This window comes from Schistocerca nitens, chromosome 6, assembly GCF_023898315.1.
Source record: "Schistocerca nitens isolate TAMUIC-IGC-003100 chromosome 6, iqSchNite1.1, whole genome shotgun sequence".
In the NCBI taxonomy this organism is placed as follows: Eukaryota; Metazoa; Arthropoda; class Insecta; order Orthoptera; family Acrididae; genus Schistocerca; species Schistocerca nitens.
Genome location: NC_064619.1, coordinates 104,672,219 through 104,696,568, shown reverse-complemented (window position 1 = coordinate 104,696,568; position 24,350 = coordinate 104,672,219). Strand labels below are relative to the sequence as shown.

The window sequence follows — 24,350 nt, the reverse complement described above, 5'->3', positions numbered from 1 at the left end:
TGCATAGGTTTTAGTTATTCACTATATTTTTGTGAAATGCCAATAGTGGATACTCAGTTACGTATAATGTTCAGTCACTCTGGAAAGTTTGAGTTGTACGTATTAAAGTCTGGCTAACCGAACCTGGATGAAATGTTGAAATTTTTATCGTATTAATACTCAATTATGTTTCAGACGTCCTACATAGTCCATTCATTCAAGAATATTTCTGACAAATCTTAACAGTAGTAGAGTATTTTATCCATTCTCAGCAACTGTATCATATATGGAGAAATAATAAGCAACCAGTAGAATAAAGGAAATTTAATTTCGTTCCTGTTTACGGGCGCTTAGTGCCCCTGTTCATAAGGTTATACCTCTCGTATTATTTGCGAGCGTCAACAATAAGATGCATAGTGCTAAATCCATTTAATGGATTCGGTATTGTAGTGCGTATTGGCCCTGTATACTTTTCAGGGCCATGGTATTTTGCACTATGTACCTTATTGTTCACATTCGCAAATCGTTTGGTAGGTACAACCTTCTGAAGAAGGGTACTTTGTGCCCTAACCCGGTAAAGATATTGAATTTCCTTGATGCAACTGGTAGCTTACTACTTCATTATATAACAGTACTATGTTGAAAAGCACATTGCACACATCTCCCGTCCTGTGGTAGGTATAAATTGTAACTTGGGTTGCCAGTTCAACTAAATAGTACAGTGTAGTCTACCTACACAGAAAGTTTTCTATGATGTATGTAGCAGTATTATGTTAAAAACCATTCTACAGATGTCGCCTGCATTATGCTAAGTATAAAATACAATATAGCTTTTACATTATACCAAGTAAGAGTGCATGGTCTATTCATGTGGTTTCCGTTTCTACAACTGGACTGGGAGATATATGCACTTGGATCATTATTTGAAACAAACAAAATGCAGGATAGTTTCCTCAGTGTACGTAGCGAAGTTCACCACTGGTGATTTCGCTGCTGAGCCACACTGCACTGCCTCAACTTAACTAATCTCGAAGGTTGCTATACTGCCATTGCCATCACCACTGGCTGCTAAGAAGCATATGCGAATGCCTAAACTGTGGTAGAGACAGGCTTTGAAAATACATAGCAGACGCTTGATCCTACTGCTAACATTTATTATCCCGATGTTTCCCACCAGACAGGTGATCACTTGTCTGGCACACAAGTCAGATTGAGAGTTGTTCGGACATCCGAATATGCAGTTCCGAGCATGGATTCTCATCTCTTCGTCAACGGTATTACATTGTTTTACATTGCTACGAAGATCGAACTATTATCGTTGACAAACGCATTTTCAGCTGTTAGATCAGCAGCGAAACAAAGCAGTCTGCGTGTGGTCTGCACGAACTTAAAGGCCAGAGTTGGACCCTCTCAGACTCTCTGTATTGACTGTATGCAGCACGAGTGCGTCTCTGAGGCGTGATTGCCTGCTTGCTTTACATGTTTGCACCACACGGAGCCTTCTGGCTGCGAGCACTCCCTTATAAAGGGTAGAAACAGATGGATTTGGTAGCTATGCCACTACGCTATCTTTTGGCGGACGACTTTGAAACCATTATCAGTATATTTACTATCCCCCTCGTGGCGTATGCTGTCATAGGATCACAATCGACGTCGATATTGCAATTGTACAAAAATTTTTAATCAGCATTGTAAATGTGACACAGCCAATGTTTCTTTCACATACTACTAGAAACGCTATATCTACATGCAGCAGTCGATCCTGGATATCTGATAATGGATGAATTACAGTACGCGTCATAAGAGCAGTAAAATCATTCCTTGCCTGATGAGTGACTCTTACCATTGTGACCCAGGTCAGCCTGAATGCAGAATTGCTGATAGTTATATGTCTGGGAAGATCGAAACTGACGTGAGCAAGATGTATGAGACAGGCGAAATACCCACAGATTTCAAGAAGAATATAATAATTCCAATCTCAAAGAAAGCAGGTGTTGACAGATGTGAAAATTACCGAACTATCAGTTTAATAAGTCACAGCTGCAAAATACTAACGTGAATTCTTTACAGACGAATGGAAAAACTAGTAGAAGCGGACCTCGGGGTAGATAAGTTTGGATTCCGTAGAAATGTTGGAACACGTGAGGCAATACTAACCTTACGACTTATCTTAGAAGAAAGATTAAGAAAACGCAAACCTACGTTTCTAGCATTTGTAGACTTAGAGAAAGCTTTTGACAACGTTAACTGGAATACTCTCTTTCAAATTCTGAAGGTGGCAGGGGTAAAATACAAGGAGCGAAAGGCTATTTACAATTTGTACAGAAACCAGATGGCAGTAATAAGAGTCGAGGGGCATGAAAGGGAAGCAGTGGTTGGGAAAGGAGTGAGACAGGGTTGTAGCCTCCCCCCGATGTTATTCAATCTGTATATTGAGCAAGCAGTAAAGGAAACAAAAGAAAAATTCGGAGTAGGTATTAAAATTCATGGAGAAGAAGTAAAAAATTTGAGGTTCGCCGATGACATTGTAATTCTGTCAGAGACAGCAAAGGGCTTGGAAGAGCAGTTGAACGGAATGGACAATGTCTTGAAAGGAGGATATAAGATGAACATCAACAAAAGCAAAACTAGGATAATGGAATGTAGTCAAATTAAATCGGGTGATGCTGAGGGGATTAGATTAGGAAAAGAGACACTTAAAGTAGTAAAGGAGTTTTGCTATTTAGGGAGTAAAATAACTGATGATGGTCGAAGTAGAGAGGATATAAAATGTAGACTGGCAATGGCAAGGAAATCGTTTCTGAAGAAGAGAAATTTGTTAACATCGAGTATAGATTTAAGTGTCAGGAAGTCGTTTCTGAAAGTATTTGTATGGAGTGTAGCCATGTATGGAAGTGAAACATGGACGATAACCAGTTTGGACAAGAAGAGAATAGAAGCTTTCGAAATGTGGTGCTACAGAAGAATGCTGAAGATAAGGTGGGTAGATCACGTAACTAATGAGGAGGTATTGAATAGGATTGGGGAGAAGAGAAGTTTGTGGCACAACTTGACTAGAAGAAGTTATCGGTTGGTAGGACATGTTTTGAGGCATCAAGGGATCACAAATTTAGCATTGGAGGGCAGCGTGGAGGGTACAAATCGTAGAGGGAGACCAAGAGATCAATACACTAAGCAGATTCAGAAGGATTTAGGCTGCAGTAGGTACTGGGAGATGAAGAAGCTTGCACAGGATAGAGTAGCATGGAGAGGTGCATCAAACCAGTCTCAGGACTGAAGACCACAACAACAACATGTAGAAGGTGGAGGATGACGAGGAAGAGGTAAAGAGCGGTGCTAAACTGCTCGGAGAAAGAGACGTAAAACCGGAAAGTAAAATAACAAAGTAAGGGAAGCTAAACCAATGATCGATATTCGGTAGCGTTAAACAAACTTCTTGCGTTCCTACTCAAAGTTACGATGAAGAGAAGGTGAGTCTTCTTGAAGATTGTTCAGTATATAAATCTAAATATTTGAAAGTACAATCTTGTAATTGCTCCTCTATAATTTTACACGAAATCTGCTTATAATTCAGAAGTTTCGATGGAACAAATCGATCAGAATGAGCAAACACATCTATGACAGGTACATCGTAGAACTTTAATGGGTGTACGAGTAAGCAAGTAATAACTGCACGTACGGAAACTTATTTTACAAACATGGTGTGTAACGACACTCTGCTGGCAAAATATTTTATTTAGCTATACAATTTACAGAAAGTAGACCATCTGACGTGTGACAAAATATCACTTACTGTATATTATAATAAAGTCCTGTACTCAGTGCTGTATACAATTAGTTTTGGGCGCTGTCGATGGGTAAATTACGAATATACAAGTACCTCCAGGCCCCAAAAACCAAATATTCTCTGTACGTCCATACATTGTCTTCACGTCTGAAGTCTCATCACTGGTCACCTGCACAGAGTGACACGAGACGTGTAATCATTACTGGTGAATTGGCTTGACGCTGACGGCGCACAGTAGCTGTTGTGTCACGAGCGGCCGCTCTGCTGTCACAGCAGGGGACCACGGCGCACGCAGAGCAGACAGCGGCGTCAGCTGCTCGCAGGCTGGACGGTGCAGGCAGGGGCCAGCACCAGCGAGGACCACAGGCAGAGCAGCACCAGCAGCACCACCACCAGCCCGGGGGCGGCGGCCGGGGGCGGGCACGCGCTGCGGCTGTCGTGCTGCATTGCCGCCGGCTTCTCGCCTGCAACACGCGGGGGCGTCGCAACTGAAGTCACCGGCGAGTGGCTAGGGCACTTCATATTATATTCACGAGTAAACTGTTGGTAAATCTCTGTGTGGGATCCTTACCAGGTGGGATTGACGGAGGACATCGAAAGGGTGCAAAAAAGAGCAGCTCGTTTTGTATTATCACGTAATAGGGGAGAGAGTGTGGCAGATATGATACGCGAGTTGGGATAGACGTCATTAAAGCAAAGACGTTTTTCGCCACGGCGAGATCTATTTACGAAATTTCACTCACCAACTTTCTCTCTTCCGAATGCGAAAATATTTTATTGAGCCCACGCTACATAGGTAGTAATGATCATCAAAATAAAATAAGAGAAATTAGAGCTCGAACAGAAAGGTTTAGGTGTTCGTTTTTCCCGCGCGCTGTTCGGGAGTGGAATGGTAGAGAGATAGTATGATTGTGGTTCGATGAACCCTCTGCCAAGCACTTACATGTGAATTGCAGAGTAATCATGTAGATGTAGAACTCCCTGGCGCAGTGATACACTGTCCAGTATGTAGAATGAGGAGCAGTAAACAGTCTTGGTTGCGAAGTTGAAATTGTCATTGTTGTCGTTGTTGTTGTTATTGTGGTCATCAGTCCGGAGACTGGACTACCGCAACACTCCACGCTACTCTAACCTGTGCATGCCTCTTCATCCGAATTCTCCACGATTTCTGCCGTTCCCTTCTCCACATGTCCCTCTAGTGATAAATTGGTGACCTTTCGATGACTCAGAAAGTGTCCTGTCAACCTATCCCTTCTTCTAAACAGTTAATACCATAAATTTCTATTTTCCTCAGTTCTATTCGGTATCTCCTCGTTAGTTACGTGACCAACGCGTCTAATCTTCAGCATTGTTCTGTAGCAGCATATTTAGATAGCTTTTTTTCTCTGTCTGTCGTCCGTATTTCACTTCCACACTCCGACAAATACTTTCAGAAAAGCCTTCCACACACATAAATCTATATTCGATGTTAACAAATTTCTCTTCTTCCGAAATGCATTTCATGCCATTGTCAGTCTACATTTTATATCCTCCGTACTTCGGCCATCATTAGTTACTTTTCCGCCCAAACAGTAAAGCTCATTTACCGCTTTAAATATCTCGTTTGCTAATCTAATTCCCTTGTCGTCAACTACTTTAATTCGACTACATTCCATTATCCTTGTTTCTTGTTGATGTTCACCTTATATCCTCCTTTCCAGGCACTATCCATTCCTTTCACCTGTTCTTCCAAGTCCTTTTCTGTCTCCGATAGAGTTACATTGTCATCAGCGAACATTAGAAAAAATTTTCAAATGTATGTGAAATCTTATGGGACTGAACTGCTAAGGTCATCAGTCCCTAATATTACACACTACTTAACCTAAATTATCCTAAGGACAAACACACACGCCCATGCCCGAGGGAGTAATCGAACCTCCGCCGGGACCAGCCGCACAGCAATCATTAGAGTTTTATATGTCCTCCCTGGACTGTAATCCGCACTCCAGATTTTACTTTTGGGTTCTTTCATGTCTTATTCAATGTACAGATCGAATAATATCTGTAATAGGCTACAACCCTGCTTTACTCAGTTCTCAGCCATTGTTTTCCTTTCATCCCCCTTCACTATTATACCTTCCAAGTGGTTGCTGTACAAATTGTAATTAAGCTCTCGTTCCATCTGTTTTATCCTTCCTACCTTCATAATTTAGAAAACAGTATTCGAATCAAACCTGTCAAAATCTTTCTATAAGTGTACAAATGCTATTCACGTATGTTTGCAATATCTTAACCTCACGTGTTCCTACATTTCTCCGGAAAGAAAAATGGCTCTGAACACTATGGGACTTAACATTTTCGGTCATCAGTCCCCTAGAACTTAGAACTACTTAAACCTAACTAACCTAAGGACATCACACACATCCATGCCCGAGGCAGGATTCGAACCTGCGACCGTAGCAGTCCCGCGGTTCCGGACTGCATCGCTTAGAACCGCAAGACCACCGCGGCCGGCTCTGCGGAAAGAAAACTGATCTCCACGTGGTCGGTTTCTACCTCTTAGTATCTATTATATTGATAGTTCGGTAATTTTAGCACCTGTCAGCACCTTCCTTCTTGGGAAATGCAGCTATTCTGTTCTCCTTGTTATTCTGTTCTCCTTGAAGTCTGAGGGTATGTCCCATGACTCATGTGTTACTCTTTATTTATTCATCAAAGACGCGCATTTCTCCTAATTCAAGCCCTCTTCAGATTGTCCTACGTTGAAATACAGTCGAATTATAAAGGCTTGACCGTACCTTGTGATAGGATGAAATCAGGAAAATTGGTATCTGGCCCTACCGACATATGTTGATAAGCAAGTTATAGATATGGATGATAAAAGAACCTCAAAAATAAGACACCCTCATCATGTGCAGGAGAAATAGTAGAGGAAAATATATCCTATTTCATTTATTGAAATAAACTGAATGAACTTTTAGAAAGCACAACGGTCATTTTCATTTAAGTTATAGTATACAAAGTAAAGGAGGGAATAACGGAAAAGATGTGTAGTACACTGGCGTAACAGAAGTCACCGGATACCTCCTTTTGCCTGGCATAGTGGAGTAACTGGACGTGGCATGGACTCTTTGGAAGTCACCTGAAAAAGTATTGAGCCATGCTGCCTCACTGACCGATAATTGGCAAAGTGTTGCCAGTGCACGTGTTTGTGCAGGAACTGACCTCTCAGTTACGTTCCACAAACGTTATACGGGATTCATATCGGGGGATGTGTTTCGCCAAATCTTCTCTCGAATTGTCCAGAATGTTCTTCAAACCAACAAAGAAGAACCGCGGCCCAATCACACAGTGCACCCCCACCCATAAAAATTCATCGTTGTTTCGGGACGCCGTGTATATGAACGGCTGCAAATGGTCTCCCAGTAGCCGAAAATAATCATTTCCAGTCTCTAATTTGTTCACTTGGACTAAAGGACCCAGTATATTCCATGTAAACGCAGCCCAAACCATTATGGAGCCGCCGTCAGCGTATACAGTGCCTTGTTCATATCTTGGGTCCAAGGGCTTCGTGGGATCTGCGCCAGACTAGACCCCTACCATCAGCTCTTACCAACTGAAATTGGGACTCACCTAACCAGACCAGGGTTTTCCAGTCATCTAGGGTCCTACTAATATGGTCACGATCCAAGTAGACGCGCTGCAGGCAATGACGTGCTGTTACCTAAAGCACTCTTACTAGCCGTCAGCACCATAGCCTATTAACGTCACATTTCGCCGTATTATCCTAACACATACGTTCGTCGTACGTCACGCTTTGATTTCTGTGGATATTTCACGCAGTGTTGCTTCTCTGTTACGCTGAGAACCCTAAACAAACACCGCTTTCTCCGTCGTTAAATGAAGGACCTAGGCCACGGCGTTGTCCGTGGTGAGAGCCAATGCCTGAAATATGGTACTTTCGGCACAGTTATGAGACTGTGGACCTCGGAATACTGATTTCCCAAATATTTCCGAAATGGTATGGCCCATACGTCTACCTCCTACTACCAATCCGCGTTCAAAGACTAAATTGTATTCGTGAGGCCATAAATACGCAGGAAACCTTTTGACAAGACTCGTCTGAGTACAATTGACAGCTCCATCAAAGCACTTCTCTTTCATTGCATGCGGTAACGGTCATCCGCATACGTGCCTACCGCTATTCCATGACTTTTGTCACCTCAGTGTAACTATCTTTCGGAACACTTAATGTAAATACGAGGCAGAACAGACCTGTAATGCTTTAATCGTCTTTCTACATTCTGCTACCACATGCACAGTACTGAACGCTGAGGCACACTGCACCTGCGGCAAGTATGGATTCACCACGGTAGATGGAGTTAGTTGACCACGACTAATGAAGCGCTATTTTTGAGAATATTAATCAGGAGATTTTATGAATAACTAACCCCTCTGTTGAAGCAGAAAGTCTGGTAAACGTACTTTATTTGCAGCGTACTTTATTCCGCAATAAAAATGTGTCAAATCTGAAATAAAAACAGAAGACAGTACTAGGTGCAAATGGTCACATAAATTAGAAACTGGATCGCGCACCGATGAAAATAGTAAAATCTTGGACAAAGTCATGCTGAAAAAGAACTACTACGTCATAAATTAATGAAGTTAATTAACAGTAATTTCAACGTCGTAACCATGACTGTTTTGTGTAATGAAGTTAGTAAACAAGAATTTCAGCATCGCAACCACGACTGTCTTCTTCTCTCCCCCAAATCAGCTTGAAACATTGCGAGTTTCCAATCATAACGGTGTGCGTAGCGAAAGTTTTGTGTTCCCCAGTGTCGTGACAGGGATATGTCACGTTTCGAAAGAGCGCGCTTTTATGGCCACTGAAAACACTGAATTGCTATTAAAAAGGGGAAAAAGGAGGAGGGAAGGAAGGAGAAGAAATGCTGAAATGATCTATGGATTGCCTTCACCGAATGATATAAACCCGTTCGTTCTCGATACAAGGGGTCTCTACTGCGAGTGTGTCAAACATTATCCCTATGTTTATATATTTCGGTGGCTTCTCTATAGAGGGTGTTACAAAAAGGTACGGCCCTACTTTCAGGAAACATTCCTCACACACAAATAAAGAAAAGATGTTATGTGGAGGCCGGCCGAAGTGGCCGTGCGGTTAAAGGCGCTGCAGTCTGGAACCGCAAGACCGCTACGGTCGCAGGTTCGAATCCTGCCTCGGGCATGGATGTTTGTGATGTCCTTAGGTTAGTTAGGTTTAACTAGTTCTAAGTTCTAGGGGACTAATGACCTCAGCAGTTGAGTCCCATAGTGCTCAGAGCCATTTGAACCATGTTATGTGGACATGTGTCCGGAAACGCTTAATTCCCATGTTAGAGCTCATTTCAGTTTCGTCAGTATGTACTGTACTTCCACGGTTCACCGCCAGTTGGCCCAATTGAAGGATGGTAATGTTGACTTCGGTGCTTGTGTTGACATGCGACTCATTGCTCTACAGTACTAGCATCAAGCCCATCAGTACGTAGCATCAACAGGTTTGTGTTAATGACGAACGTGGTTTTGGAATCAGTGCAATGTTTACAAATGCGGAGTTGGCAGATGCCCATTTGATGTATGGATTTGCACGGGGCAATAACCACGGCGTGGTACGTTTGTATCGAGACAGATTTCCAGAACGAAGGTGTCCCGACAGGAAGACGTTCGAAGCAATTGATCGGAGTCTTAGGGAGCACGGAACATTCCAGCCTATGACTCGCGACTGGGGAAGACCTAGAACGACGAGGACACCTGCTATGGACGAGGCAATTCTTCGTGCAGTTGACGATAACCCTAATGTCAGCGTCAGAGAAGTTGCTGCTGTACAAGGTAACGTTGACCACGTCACTGTATGGAGAGTGCTACGGGAGAACCAGTTGTTTCCCTGCCATGTACAGCGTGTGCAGGCACTATCAGCAGTTGATTGGCCTCCACGGGTACTCTTCTGCGAATGGTTCATCCAACAATGTGTCAATCCTCATTTCAGTGCAAATGTTCTCTTTACGGATGAGGCTTCATTCCAACGTGATCAAATTGTAAATTTTCACAATCAACATGTGAGGGGTGACGAGAATCCGCACGCAATTGTGCAATCACGTCATCAACACAAATTTTCTGTGAACGTTTGGGCAGGCATTGTTGGTGATGTCTTGATTGGGCCCCATGTTCTTCCAACTACGCTCAATGGAGCACGTTATCATGATTTCATACGGGATACTCTACCTGTGCTGCTAGAACATGTGTCTTTACAAGTACGACACAACATGTGGTTCACGCACGATGGAGCTCCTGCACATTTCAGTCGAAGTGTTCGTACGCTTCTCAACAACAGATTCGGTGACTGATGGATTGATAGAGGCGGACCAATTCCATGGCCTCCACGCTCTCCTGACCTCAACCCTCTTGACTTTCATTTATGGGGGCATTTGAAAGCTCTTGTCTACGCAACTCCGGTACCAAATGTAGGGACTCTTCGTGCTCGTATTGTGGACGACTGTGATACAAGACGCCATTCTCCAGGGCTGCATCAGCGCATCAAGGATTCCATGCGACGGAGGGTGGATGCATGTATCCTCGCTAACGGAGGACATTTTGAACATTTCCTGTAACAAAGTGTTTGAAGTCAGTCTGGTACGTTCTGTTGCTGTGTGTTTCTATTCCATGATTAATGTGATTTGAAGAGAAGTAATAAAATGAACTCTAACATGGAAAGTAAGCGTTTCCAGACACATGTCAACATAACATATTTTCTTTCTTTGCGTCTGAGGAATGTTTCCTGAAAGTTTGGCCGTAACTTTTTGTAACACCCTGTATAGCTGTGGATAATAGTTCGTCATAGTACATAAAACTTCAGTTTCCGAAAATTTCACCATCTGATCACCCGACGGAAGAGCATGTTCCGCCAGTGCTTACTTGTCTGTTTTCCCTAGTCGGCAAAGACTTCTATGTTCCTTCAACCGTGTATTCACACTTCTGTTTGTAGCTCCAGTTTCGACCCTACCACATGTACACGGAATCGTGTATACGCCACTTACAGAGTGGTACGTTTATCCTTGGCCTATTTTCTTAGTTGGTCTTAAAATGGGTCGAACGTTATGTTTCCTTAAAATCTTGCCGATTTGATCCGTCACTTTTTTGATGAAGGGTAGAGAAACGGTGTCCTTCGATCGCTGTGTCCTATCTTTGTCCTTAGTCATCCTGTTATTCGGTCGCAAAACATTCTTCTCAAAAGCCTGCTTTAGATGTTTTAACTCGGCATCGAGGTATTCCGGCGCACAAATCCTTTTAGGTCTGTCCACTAGGCTTTTAATTACACTTCTTTGCTGTTGTGTATGATGACTGAATCCTAATGCAAATATCTGTCGGTATTTGTAAACTTCCGAAAGAATTTATGCTTCAAGTGGCCATCAATCACTTTCTCAGGAGCACCTCAAGAAGATGTCCAACGTAGCTTTGGACGAAACGTCAGGGATAGAAGAGTTCCATGGACCACGGCCATACAACCCGGAAAAATTCTCGGCAGCTGGAACATCCGTACGTGAAAGCCTTCAGTGTATGATACGTCAGTCACATGTAAGCACAAATAGGGATAAAATCTTAAAACTTTTTGATTCGTTCTTGTGAAAATAAAAATATATGTTAATCATTAGCAGAGAAAAAAGTACAATGAGTGTTTGTTTGTCTAATCATTGTTTTCTGTGATAACGATGAATGAAGAGCTTTCCAATTACAGAACAAATAGGAAACACTTTTTATCGATTTGAAATTTCATAAAAGCCAAAAGAGTTGCACTTTCAACACAGTTTCATTTTTTTTTCTCATATAGCGTAGGGATAGAATTAAGATATAGCGAGATGTCACAAGTTTTCCAATTAAAAGAAGCAAAGTTGACAAGAACGGGTGTAAGATTTTGAGATGTGGCTAAAGATTCCTCACGTAAAAAATAACAAAGGTTAACACCAAAAACTTAGTTTTATGCAGTGTCCTCTCAATGTGAACAAAAATTTTGTTTCATGGATCCGTATTATCAAAGAACAATACAACTAAGCAATGTTTAGCAATGATTAATTTTTCTTAATCAAGTACTGGCTCACTGCAATTCCGGAACTACACACAACTTACGACGATTTATTTTGCTTGTAGTTTGAAACTGAGCGTTGGGACACTTCTTCTCGGGACACGCAACCAATGAGATCTCGATTTAAAATTACTCTTGGTTAAAATACTCTTTCTCCGTACTTCAAATTGAAGTATAGCAAATGGTCAAGGACGCATGAAAAAAGAGGTGATGTGAGGATTACAAAATTTGGATGCGGTCGCAAACGTGGGAGGGAGATGAGATTCAAATTTCCCACCCGGTGCCAGAAGCATTAGTTGTATAGCTGCTATTACCTGGGACCAGTTGCCTCAGTTAAGGCACTGGTGTTCCCTGAGTCTTCTTCGAACGAAGTTTTTGATAAGGAACCTATGTTTATAAATGTATTGTTTGGACATAAAGTGAGTTTGAAGATCGTATCACTTTCAAATCTCTCTCCGGAGGTGACAAGAAGGTTCCGTAGGCAGTCACTATTGCAATTCTGTCATCACATACCATTTCCATACGACTGCGGCAATAGCTGTGAGAAACTGGTACGTTAGTAACTTGGAGACAGCACTGAGGCACTCCACGGTCGTTCTGTACTCTCGACCTTGAGGAGGACGTCGTTCGCAAAGTAGAAGAGTACCCGACAATCAGTACTTGAAACATTCTACAGCAGTGGGCTCCATCAGGGCATACTGGTCGGAGCTCATTGTCTCCCCTGCGCACATACCGTAAAGATTGGAAAGTGATCCGATCTCAAAGCTATTTTCGGTCCAAACATCATGTTTCAGCACATATGTGCCTCATCAAAACTTCGTCTACCAAGTCCGAGTTACAACCCGAAGAAGCACATATTAAGAATTGTGAAACATCTTGTATGCAACCTCATTAGCCACTAACAGCGACGACGAGTTTACGAAATTATCCACCGGGGACAGAAAATTTGATGTCTACGAGTTTAAATTGCCAAAAGAGGGATATTTCGCTTTTTATCGAGATATAATAGTCTAAGATATAGCTGCAAACTTAGTTACGGGCAGGAGGGTAGCATCAAGTTACAGACGGAACTGGAAGTCTGAGCACATTTCCGCTGTCGAGAGACGAAAGGACTGTCAGTACGGAACTGACACACCCACCACGCTGTACTTACACGTCTGCGAGACACAGTCAAGGCCTATGGCCCGGTTAATGAGCGGGAAGACTGTTCACGCTGACCTCGTATGGTTGCAGGTAATCAATCCTCAGTTGCGGGTGAAGGTTGGTGCGTTTGTCTATTAGCGTACTCATTGTGCCTTCCGTCTTCAAAACAGTGTATCTAGAGACTGGTGTCAAAAAATGTTTGCTGAAGACATTTTCTTTGCACTCTGCTAAACAACAGATGACTTTATTCAGGCAACTAATGAAATTTCCCGTATCCCCTATAAACAGTACGCCCTTCGATTTTGACTTATGGACCACAATACAAGAGGTAGTGTATTATTACGTATTGTTGCAAACCATGTAACCCGCACGCAACCTGGCATTAATTCCAATCGTCGTGCACAATGGACACTTTTATGTGAGCTAAATCTGTCATGGTTCGTACTCAAAAGTGGAACTTTGATTTAATTTTTTGAATAATGATTGTGATCAGAACGTACGGTTGTAGGTGCAAAAATATACACACATCAAAAAATGTTTTGCATCACCCCAGTTCCCAGAACTCTTCAAGACAGACGTTGACTGTGAATATTGTTTCACAGACACAGTCCCACTGACTGTTCAGATATATCACTAACCCCGCCCAAAGATGTAAACAGAAATGCATAAGCAGCGCCTATTAGACCGAGGGAATCCGAAAGCCGATCAGTTACAGTCATTCCACCAGGAAGCAGTACACGGCTTGTGTTGTCTGTAGTTCAATCATGCCTAGACGGTCAATACCGCGGTTCGTTCGTGTCCGCATTGTTACTTTGTTCCAGGAAGAGCTCCTCACAAGGGAAGTGTCCAGGCGTCTCGGAGTGAACGAGAGCGACGTTGTATGGACATGGAGGAATTACAGAGAGACAGGAACTATGACATGCCTCGCTCAGGCCGCCCAAGGGCTATTAATGCATTGGATGACCACTGCCTACGGATATAGCTCGGAGGAACCCTGACAGCAAGGCCACCATCTTCAATAACGCTTTTCTTGCAGCCACAGGACGTCGTCTTACGACTCAAACTGTGCGCAATAGGCTGCATGATGCGGAGCTTCACTCCCGACGTCCATGGCGACGTCCATCTTGGCAACCATTACACCGTGCAGCGCGGTACAGATGGGCCCACCAACACGACGAATGGACCGCTCAGGATTGGCATCAAGTTCTATTCACCGATGAGTGTCGCATATTCTGTGAACCAGACAATCGTCGGAGACGTGTTTTGAGGCAACATGGTCAGGCTGAACGCTTTAGACACACTGTCCAGCGAGGGCAGCAAGGTGGAGTTTTCCTGCTGGCACTACGTGAGGCCGGTGTACGTCGCTGGTGGCCATGGAAGGCGCCGTAACAGCTGTACGATACGTGATTGCCATCCTCAGAACGATAGTGAAACCATACCGGCAGCATATTGGCGAGTCATTCGTCTGCAAGGAAGACAATTCGCGCCCCCATCGTGCACATATTGTGAATGACTTTCTTCAGGATAACGACATCGCTCGACTCGAGTGGCCAGCATGTTCTCCAGACATGAACCCTATCGATCACGCCTGAGATACACTGAAAAGGGCTGTTTATGGACGACGTGACCTGACAACCACTCTGAGTGATCTATGCCGAATCCCAGTTGAGGAGTGGGACAATCTGGACCAACAGTGCCTTGATGAACTTGTGGATAGTACACCACGACGAATACAGGCATGCATCAATGCAAGAGAACGTGCTACTGAGTATTAGAGGTACCGGTGTGTACAGCAGTCTGGACCGCCACCCCTGAAGGTCTCGCTGTATGGTGGTACAACATTCAATGAGTGGTTTTCATGAGCATTTAAAAGGGCGGAAATGATGTTTATGTTGATCTGTAAACTTTCTGTACAGGTTCCGGAACTTTCGGAACCGAGGTGATGCAAAACATTTTTTTGATGTGCGTATATCCATAACAAGTCGTTCATTCTTCTATTAGCCATTATGTGGTTCACTGTGTGACAGTGCGTAACTGTATCCAATTACCTCCAGCAGTGAAATTTATAGGCGTCAAATTTGATCGCCTTTACTATTTTCAGTCACACATGGATGGGTAAGAAGCGTACGGGTTCTCATGATCCTTGCTTCCTACGAACTTAGACAGGTCAGTAGATACTGTAACTTCGCAAAGTGAGGTGAGTGTCTAGTTCTAAGGTTATCTACGTGGTGGTTTGTATTCTCGTGTCAAAGGAAAATGCGTTCTCGAGTAGTCAATTTAGATGCCTATTTTCACATTTGTAAAGCTACACTAATTCTGTGTTGTGACAGGATAAAATTACGAAAAAGACGTCACAATACACATAAAAACGCATGCAAACACATGAACACATAGACTCAATCGCAAACGTAGTGATTAATTTGAATAATTGTAGCATTGCAACGACAGCGCCCCTGTCACCACTCCAAACTTAATACTTCAGCATGACAAGTGACTGGCATATCGACAGATCTTGTACTGGCCTTTGACGTCACTCTTGTTCGTACCTGCAATATAAGCTTACTGAAACACTAGCAGATCTTGGGTTTCAGACCTACAACAAACTCCATCATTGAGGTACTATAACATTCGTCACGGTCCACTGTACATGAATCTACAGTGAAGGCCCCGATTTACGAAAATCTGCTTTGCATAGCAACAGTTGACTGACCGACCACAGCGCAACACACCACTCGCCAGCTTAATGTTAGAAAGCAACTGCCAGTGAGAAAATCTAACATCCAGACCCACCATACCTCTTCACTGTGTGGTTGACAAGCCCCACACGTGTACCTTTGCTCTCCACATGTTGCAGGGCTCAGAAATTAAAATGGGTGGAACAACACTAACATTGTTATTTCAAAGTATGATTACAATATCACAGTACTACCTGTTATATTCCTATTGCTTGAAACTTATCTAGGCAATTTATGTTGCTTGTGTAAGGGTCGTGGTAGAGGTCAGTGGGGGAGAGAAATTTTATCCTTCCTAATAGGCGAACGATCATCTTCATGTATAACTGGGGGAGTTTCGTAGTTTAGGCGTGTCTCCATTGAACTTACGTTTGTCATAATATTGATAGCTGAAGCTTTGTTAATATTCGTTAATTTATACCAGTTCTCAGCTACGCCAAATTTAGAGCATTTATTTCACACGATCACATTTATAATTTATCTAATTCTATGTTGTTGTTGTGGTCTTCAGTCCTGAGACTGGTTTGATGCAGCTCTCCATGCTACTCTATCCTGTGCAAGCTTCTTCATCTCCCAGTACCTACTGCAACCTACATCCTTCTGAATCTGCTTAGTGTATTCATCTCTTGGTCTCCCTCTACGATTTTTACCCTCCACGCTGCCCTCCAATACTAAATTGGTGATCCCTTGATGCCTCAGAATATGTCCTACCAACCGATCCCTTCTTCTGGTCAAGTTGTGCCACAAACTCCTCTTCTCTCCAATCCTATTCAGTACCTCCTCATTAGTTATGTGATCTACCCACCTTATCTTCAGCATTCTTCTGTAGCACCACATTTCGAAAGCTTCTATTCTCTTCTTGTCCAAACTATTTACCGTCCATGTTTCACTTCCATACATGGCTACACTCCATACAAATACTTTCAGAAATGACTTCCTGACACTTAAATCTATACTCGATGTTAACAAATTTCTCTTCTTCAGAAACGCTTTCCTTGCCATTGCCAGTCTACATTTTATATCCTCTCTACTTCGACCATCATCAGTTATTTTGCTCCCCAAATAGCAAAACTCCTTTACTACTTTAAGTGTCTCATTTCCTAATCTAATACCCTCAGCATCACCCGACTTAATTCGACTACATTCCATTATCCTCGTTTTGCTTTTGTTGATGTTCATCTTATATCCTCCCTTCAAGACACCATCCATTCCGTTCAACTGCTCTTCCAAGTCCTTTGCTGTCTCTGACAGAATTACAATGTCATCGGCGAACCTCAAAGTTTTTATTTCTTCTCCATGGATTTTAATACCTACTCCGAATTTTTCATTTGTTTCCTTTACTGCTTGCTCAATATACAGATTGAATAACATCGGGGAGAGGCTACAACCCTGTCTTACTCCCTTCCCAACCACTGCTTCTCTTTCATGTCCCTCGACTCTTATAACTGCCATCTGGTTTCTGTACAAATTGTAAATAGCGTTTCGCTCCCTGTATTTTACCCCTGCCACCTTTAGAATTTGAAAGAGAGTATTCCAGTTAACATTGTCAAAAGCTTTCTCTAAGTCTACAAATGCTAAAAACGTAGGTTTGCCTTTCCTTAATCTTTCTTCTAAGATAAGTCGTAAGGTCAGTATTGCCTCACGTGTTCCAGTATTTCTACGGAATCCAAACTGATCTTCCCCGAGGTCGGCTTCTACTAGTTTTTCCATTCGTCTGTAAATAATTCGCGTTAGTATTTTGCAGCTGTGGCTTATAAAACTGATTGTTCGGTAATTCTCACATCTGTCAACACCTGCTTTCTTTGGGATTGGAATTATTATATTCTTCTTGAAGTCTGAGGGTATTTCGCCTGTTTCATACATCTTGCTCACCACATGGTAGAGTTTTGTCAGGACTGGCTCTCCCAAGGCCGCCAGTAGTTCCAATGGAATGTTGTCTACTCCGGGGGCCTTGTTTCGACTCAGGTCTTTCAGTGCTCTGTCAAACTCTTCACGCAGTATCGTATCTCCCATTTCATCTTCATCTACATCCTCTTCCATTTCCATAATATTGTCCTCAAGTACATCGCCCTTGTATAGACCCTCTATATACTCCTTCCACCTTTCTGCTTTCCCTTCTTTGCTTAGAACTGGGTTTCCATCTGAGCTCTTGATGTTCATACAAGTGGTTCTCTTTTCTCCAAAGGTCTCTTTAATTTTCCTGTAGGCAGTATCTATCTTACCCCTAGTGAGATAAGCCTCTACATCCTTACATTTGTCCTCTAGCCATCCCTGCTTAGCCATTTTGCACTTCCTGTCGATCTCATTTTTGAGACGTTTGTATTCCTTTTTGCCTGCTTCATTTACCGCATTTTTATATTTTCTCCTTTCATCAATTAAATTCAATATTTCTTTTGTTACCCAAGGATTTCTACTAGCCCTCGTCTTTTTACCTACTTGATCCTCTGCTGCCATCACTACTTCATCCCTCAAAGCTACCCATTCTTCTTCTACTGTATTTCTTTCCCCCATTCCTGTCAATTGTTCCCTTATGCTCTCCCTGAAACTCTGTACAACCTCTGGTTCTTTCAGTTTATCCAGGTCCCATCTCCTTAAATTCCCACCTTTTTGCAGTTTCTTCAGTTTTAATCTACAGGTCATAACCAATAGATTGTGGTCAGAGTCCACATCTGCCCCTGGAAATGTCTTACAATTTAAAACCTGGTTCCTAAATCTCTGTCTTACCATTATATAATCTATCTGATACCTTTTAGTATCTCCAGGGTTCTTCCATGTATACAACCTTCTATCATGATTCTTAAACCAAGTGTTAGCTATGATTAAGTTGTGCTCTGTGCAAAATTCTACCAGGCGGCTTCCTCTTTCATTTCTTAGTCCCAATCCATATTCTCCTACTACGTTTCCTTCTCTCCCTTTTCCTACACTCGAATTCCAGTCACCCATGACTATTAAATTTTCGTCACCCTTCACTATCTGAATAATTTCTTTTATTTCATCATACATTTCTTCAATTTCTTCATCTGCAGAGCTAGTTGGCATATAAACTTGTACTACTGTAGTAGGTGTGGGCTTCGTATCTATCTTGGCCACAATAATGCGTTCACTAAGCTGTTTGTAGTAGCTTACCCTCATTCCTATTTTCCTATTCATTATTAAACCTACTCCTGCATTACCCCTATTTGACTTTGTGTTTATAACCCTGTAGTCACCTGACCAGAAGTCTTGTTCCTCCTGCCACCGAACTTCACTAATTCCCACTATATCTAACTTTAACCTATCCATTTCCCTTTTCAAATTTTCTAACCTACCTGCCCGATTAAGGGACCTGACATTCCACGCTCCGATCCGTAGAACGCCAGTTTTCTTTCTCCTGATAACGACATCCTCTTGAGTAGTCCCCGCCCGGAGATCCGAATGGGGGACTATTTTACCTCCGGAACATTTTACCCAAGAGGACACCATCATCATTTAATCATACAGTAAAGCTGCATGCCCTCGGGAAAAATTACGGCCGTAGTTTCCCCTTGCTTTCAGCCGTTCGCAGTACCAGCACAGCAAGGCCGTTTTGGTTATTGTTACAAGGCCAGATCAGTCAATCATCCAGACTGTTGCCCTTGCAACTACTGAAAAGGCTGCTGCCCCTCTTCAGGAACCACACGTTTGTCTGGCCTCTCAACAGATACCCCTCCGTTGTGGTTGTACCTACGGTACGGCTATCTGTATCGCTGAGGCACGCAAGCCTCCCCACCAACGGCAAGGTCCATGGTTCATGGGGGGGTCTAATTCTATGTACCCTTTAAATTATAAATTTTCTGTCTTCTTTTCTTGAATTTCTAGTTATCTACGTCTACGCCATACTCCATAAACTACCAATAGTATGTAGCAGAGGGTACTTTTGGTACCACTATCTTAACCCTCCAACCCTGTTCCACTCGCGAATAGCGCGTGGGAAAAATGATTGTTGGTAAGCCTCTGTATTGGCTCTAATTTCTCGAATTTTCTCCTCGTGGTCAAGATATATGTGGGGAGAAGTAACATGTTGTCCGAATCCTCTTGAAAAGTGCTGCCCAGAAATCTCAATAGTAAATCTCTTCGTGATGCACAACGCCTCTCTTGTAACGTCTGCCAACTATACGATCCCGTGACGAAACGCGCCGCTCTTCCTTGGATCTTCTTTATCTCCTCTATCAGTCCCACCTGATAGGGATGCCAGATACATGAACAATACTCAAGAATTTGGCGAACAAGCGCCTTATAAGGCACTTCTTTCGTGGATGAGTTAGGTTTCCTTAAGATTGTTCCTATGAATCTGAGTCTGATGTCTGCTTTTTATGTGGTCATTCCACTTAATATGACTCTGAATAGTTACGCCTGGATATTTTATGGCAGACACTGTCTCCTGCTATTTATCATCAATAGTGTAGCTGTACAGTAATGGATTTCGTTTCCTATGTATGCGCAATTTGTTACATTTATTTACGTTCAGGGTCAACTGCCAGAGTCTGCACCATTCATCAATTCTCTGCAGGTCGTTCTGCAAATTCTTGCTACCTTCTGGTGTTGCTACTTTGGCATAGACAACGGCATCATCTGTGAATAGCCTTAAAGAGCATCTGACGCTTTCTACTAGATCATTTATAAATATTGTAAACAGCAACGGCCCTATCACACTTTCCTGTGGTACTCCGGATATTACCTTTACATCTGTCGATTTTGTTCCAGTAAGACGGACGTATTGAGTTAGTTATGCTCAGGTTCAAAGAAATTCTTATACCTTGGCCAATTTCTGCTAACCCTTGAACAGTCCAAATGATATCTCTATGACACCTTCAGACTTCTACTACCATATTTCCATAGTAGCATGACTCCATTATGTTTATGTTTGCTGGGGTTTCTGAATAAAAACTTCAAAAAATGAAGGCTATCTCTGTAACTTCATAACCGACTCCCTTTCTCGTCCGATTGCGAGTAGCCCACATTTCACATTATTTATGGCTACATATACTTCCATAAGTGTCATTCCAATTTCCAAGTACTTTCAGTTTCATATCATCTGTCATATATGTCACGAATTCGTTAATTTCTTCACATGTTTTCTCTGCATTGTAACCATTAGTAGATATCACGAGCAGGTTAACCTGAATGTTACTTGTTACCATTGGCTTTCGATAACAGAATGAGATTTTCAATCTGCAGCAGAGTGTGCGCTGATTTGAAGTTCCTATCTCATTAAAACTGTGTGCCAAACCGAGGCTCGAATTGGGGATCGGGTCGAGTCTCGAGTTCAAGTCTCCGTCCGGCACACAGTTTTCATCCAGTAGGAAATTTCTATGGTTCCAATGTCTGCTTATTTCACTCTGTGCATCTGGACCGCAGGCCACATTCTGATCTGTCTGTTTTCCCAATTGCGATGTCATCGCTTCCCTGGGTATTGATGTACATCGTGGTCAGGTTGAGGAAATATTTTCCTTGACGATGTAGTATTTGCAGAATGATCTGTTAACTTGTGCAAGCTCCAATTACACGTTTCCCCTAGCACAAGGAAGCATGGAAGGGATTTTTAGGAAGGTTTACGAGTAAACATCACCTATTCTGTTAGTTTACTGCCAGTTTGCAGGTATATTTTGAAATTAGTGCTTCCCCAGTCGTTTCTTTGTAACCGCTGACAATCACTAGAAGCAATAATGTAGCCCAAAAAAATGGCTCTGAGCACTATGGGACTCAACTGCTGTGGTCATAAGTCCCCTAGAACTTAGAACTACTTAAAACTAACTAACCTAAGGACAGCACACAACACCCAGCCATCACGAGGCAGAGAAAATCCCTGACCCCGCCGGGAATCGAACCCGGGAACCCGGGAACCCGGGCGTGGGAAGCGAGAACGCTACCGCACGACCACGAGATGCGGGCAATGTAGCCCTAATACGTCATGTTTTCACTTCCTTGCACACGTTTCCCAGTTGCACGCTGATTTTTCTTACAGAGAGATCCTGACCCTGAAGCCTGGAGTAGACGCAACGGTCACAGTGGAGGTAATTGCGCGTTGATGAGAGATTACCCCCTGCTCATGATGATTGTGAAAGAGTGACAGAGGATGAAGCCCTGAAGTTAATGTTAATGACAGAAATTTACACAGTTTTAGCGGAGCCTGGGAGACGAGCACAACCTAGTAGGGAGACATGCAATCGCAAGACGATACTGGTTTCGGAAGCAAAGTAGTGAAGATGTTGTTTTAGAACTCGTCCGCGGTTTGTTGTGGATCGCACTCACCCTCGATGACGTGCACGGTGATGCTGGCGGCCCTCGCGTTGGAGGGCGCGCACGTGTAGTTGCCGGAGTCCGTGCGCTCCGCCCTCGGGATGAGCAGCTGGCTGCCGCCGCGCCCCTTGCTCACAGCCACGCCGCGGTCCTCGTCGAAGTTGATCATGCGGTCGTCGTGGTACCAGAAGACGAACTCCGGCGCCTCCGTGGACCGCTTCAGCTTGCAGATCAGCCGCAGCTCGCTGCCGCTGCGCAGGTGCAGGTCCGGGGCTCCGGCGATCTCTGCCACCGCCTCTGATTTTCGTACAGAAACGATGTTGTTGTAAGAAGCGTAATGTTGCACCTCCAGAAGAACAACTATTGTAATATTTGTAATATCTGAGCATTAAAGGTTCTAAGACACTACAACATCAACTGTTACTACCGTCCGGAACGGACAAATTTCCCACTTTTTCTAATCACTATACATAAGGTAATACACAAATCACATTTATTTTATACTGAGATACGTCCAATTTCAGACCACTACGACTTGTTAAGGTCATGACCTCATCACAATCACTTCATTTACATGTTGGATCCACTTGTGGCACGCATTGACAAATAGTACATATAAGGTCTACCTATGAAACCAGCGTAATTAGAGTTGAGAAACTGCCTTGTTATGACTTCACGGGAGGCGGAACTAGTGTCGAGAAATTATCATGAATAACGTGGCAAGATCACAGGTAATTGTAAGAGCGAGATAAGCCATTGAAAATGCGTAATGCTGGTACATTAATAACCGGTATAGCGCCCAGAATGTTGAATGCAAGTACGCAAACGTCTAATCTAGGTGCCGGAAGTCAGATTGTAGGATGGAGTTCCATGTCTGTTGCCCTTGATCGGTCAATACAGGGACGATTAGTGCTGTCTGTGGATGACACTGGAGTTGTCATCAGATGACGTCCCACATGTGCTCGATTGGAGACCAAGGCAACACGTCGACACTCTTTAGAGTATGTTGGGTTATAACAGTGCTATGTGGACAATATTCTCTTGAAAGAGAGCACAAACAGATAAATGGTTCAAATAGCTCTGAGCACTATGGGACTTAACTTCTGAGGTCATCAGTCCCCTAGAACTTAGAACTACTTAAACCTAACTAACCTGAGGACATCACACACATCCATGTCCGAGGCAAGATTCGAACCTACGACCGTAGTGGTCACGCTGTTCCAGACTGTAGCGCCTAGAACCGCTCGGCCATCTCGGCCGGCACAAACAGACAGACATACAAATTTTGCAGTCAAGATGCGTGAGATAACCACCAGAGCGTTCCTTCTGTTATATGAAATTGGAAGCCAGACCTACCTCCTGGTTTGGGTCCAGTTTGTCTAGCATGGTTCAGGTTGGTTGCAGACCCTCAACTGGCCTATTTGTAACCAAGACACTGCCATCAATGGCACTGACTGAGAATCAGCTATCATGAGAAAACACAACAGACCTCCATCCTTTCCTGCAATGAGATCTGGCTCGACACCACTTCAGCCGCAAATGGCGGTGGCTGGGGATCAGTGGAATGCACGCTACAGGGCGTCTGGCTCGAAACTGTCCTTAAAGCAATCGATCTGTAAAAGTTCGTTGTGTCACTGTGATGCCGACTACTACTCAAATTGCTACAGCAAATGCAGTATGACGCAGAACACGATTGTCTACCCTCTCGGTAGTGCTACGAGGCTGGCCGGAGCCCGGCTTCTTGCGACTGTACAGTCTCTTGACTACTGCTGCTAGCAATAATGTACAATGATTGCAGTGCTGACAAGTTTGGGTTGGGTTGTTTGGGGGAAGGGACCAAACAGGAAGGTCATCGGTCCTAACGGATTAGGGAAGGATGGGGAAGGAAGTCGGCCGTGCCCTTTCAAAGGACCCAACCTAGCATTTGCCTAGAGCGATTTAGGGAAATCACGGAAAACCTAAATCAGGATGGCCATACACGGGTTAGAACCGTCGTCCTCCCGAATGCGCCACCTCGCTCGGTCTCTGACAAGTCTTTCGGCAACATCGCACAAGGAAAAACCGGCTTCTCGTAGCCCTATTAACAAGACCTCGTTAAAACTTGTGTCGATGATAGCGTATTTGTCGCCTTAAAGGCATTCTTGACTAACATCAACTCACCACGTCCACTCTTAATGGTATCTAATGCTCACGGCCGTTACAATGCGTGCATTTAAAGCAAATCTGATTTGCACCCTCATAGTGGCTATAATAACACGGCTCTTATGCGACTGGCTTGAAATCTGAATAGACATCATCTTTCACATGTAGAACACGCCTACTAACATCGTTTACGTTG

General features: G+C 43.3%; 1 protein-coding gene across 1 annotated transcript in view; it reads right to left on the bottom strand.

Moving 5' to 3' along the window:
* Positions 1–3,745: 3,745 nt before the first annotated feature.
* Positions 3,746–24,350, bottom strand: part of LOC126263244 (lachesin-like) — a 44,311-nt gene continuing 23,706 nt past the window's right edge. Inside the window, exons 5-6 of the mRNA XM_049960329.1 lie at positions 22,025–22,309; positions 3,746–4,230 (exon numbers count right to left, since the gene is read on the bottom strand). Coding sequence (XP_049816286.1) covers positions 4,076–4,230; positions 22,025–22,309 — 440 coding nt within the window. The 3' untranslated portion in view covers positions 3,746–4,075. The remainder of the gene's footprint in view (positions 4,231–22,024; positions 22,310–24,350) is intronic.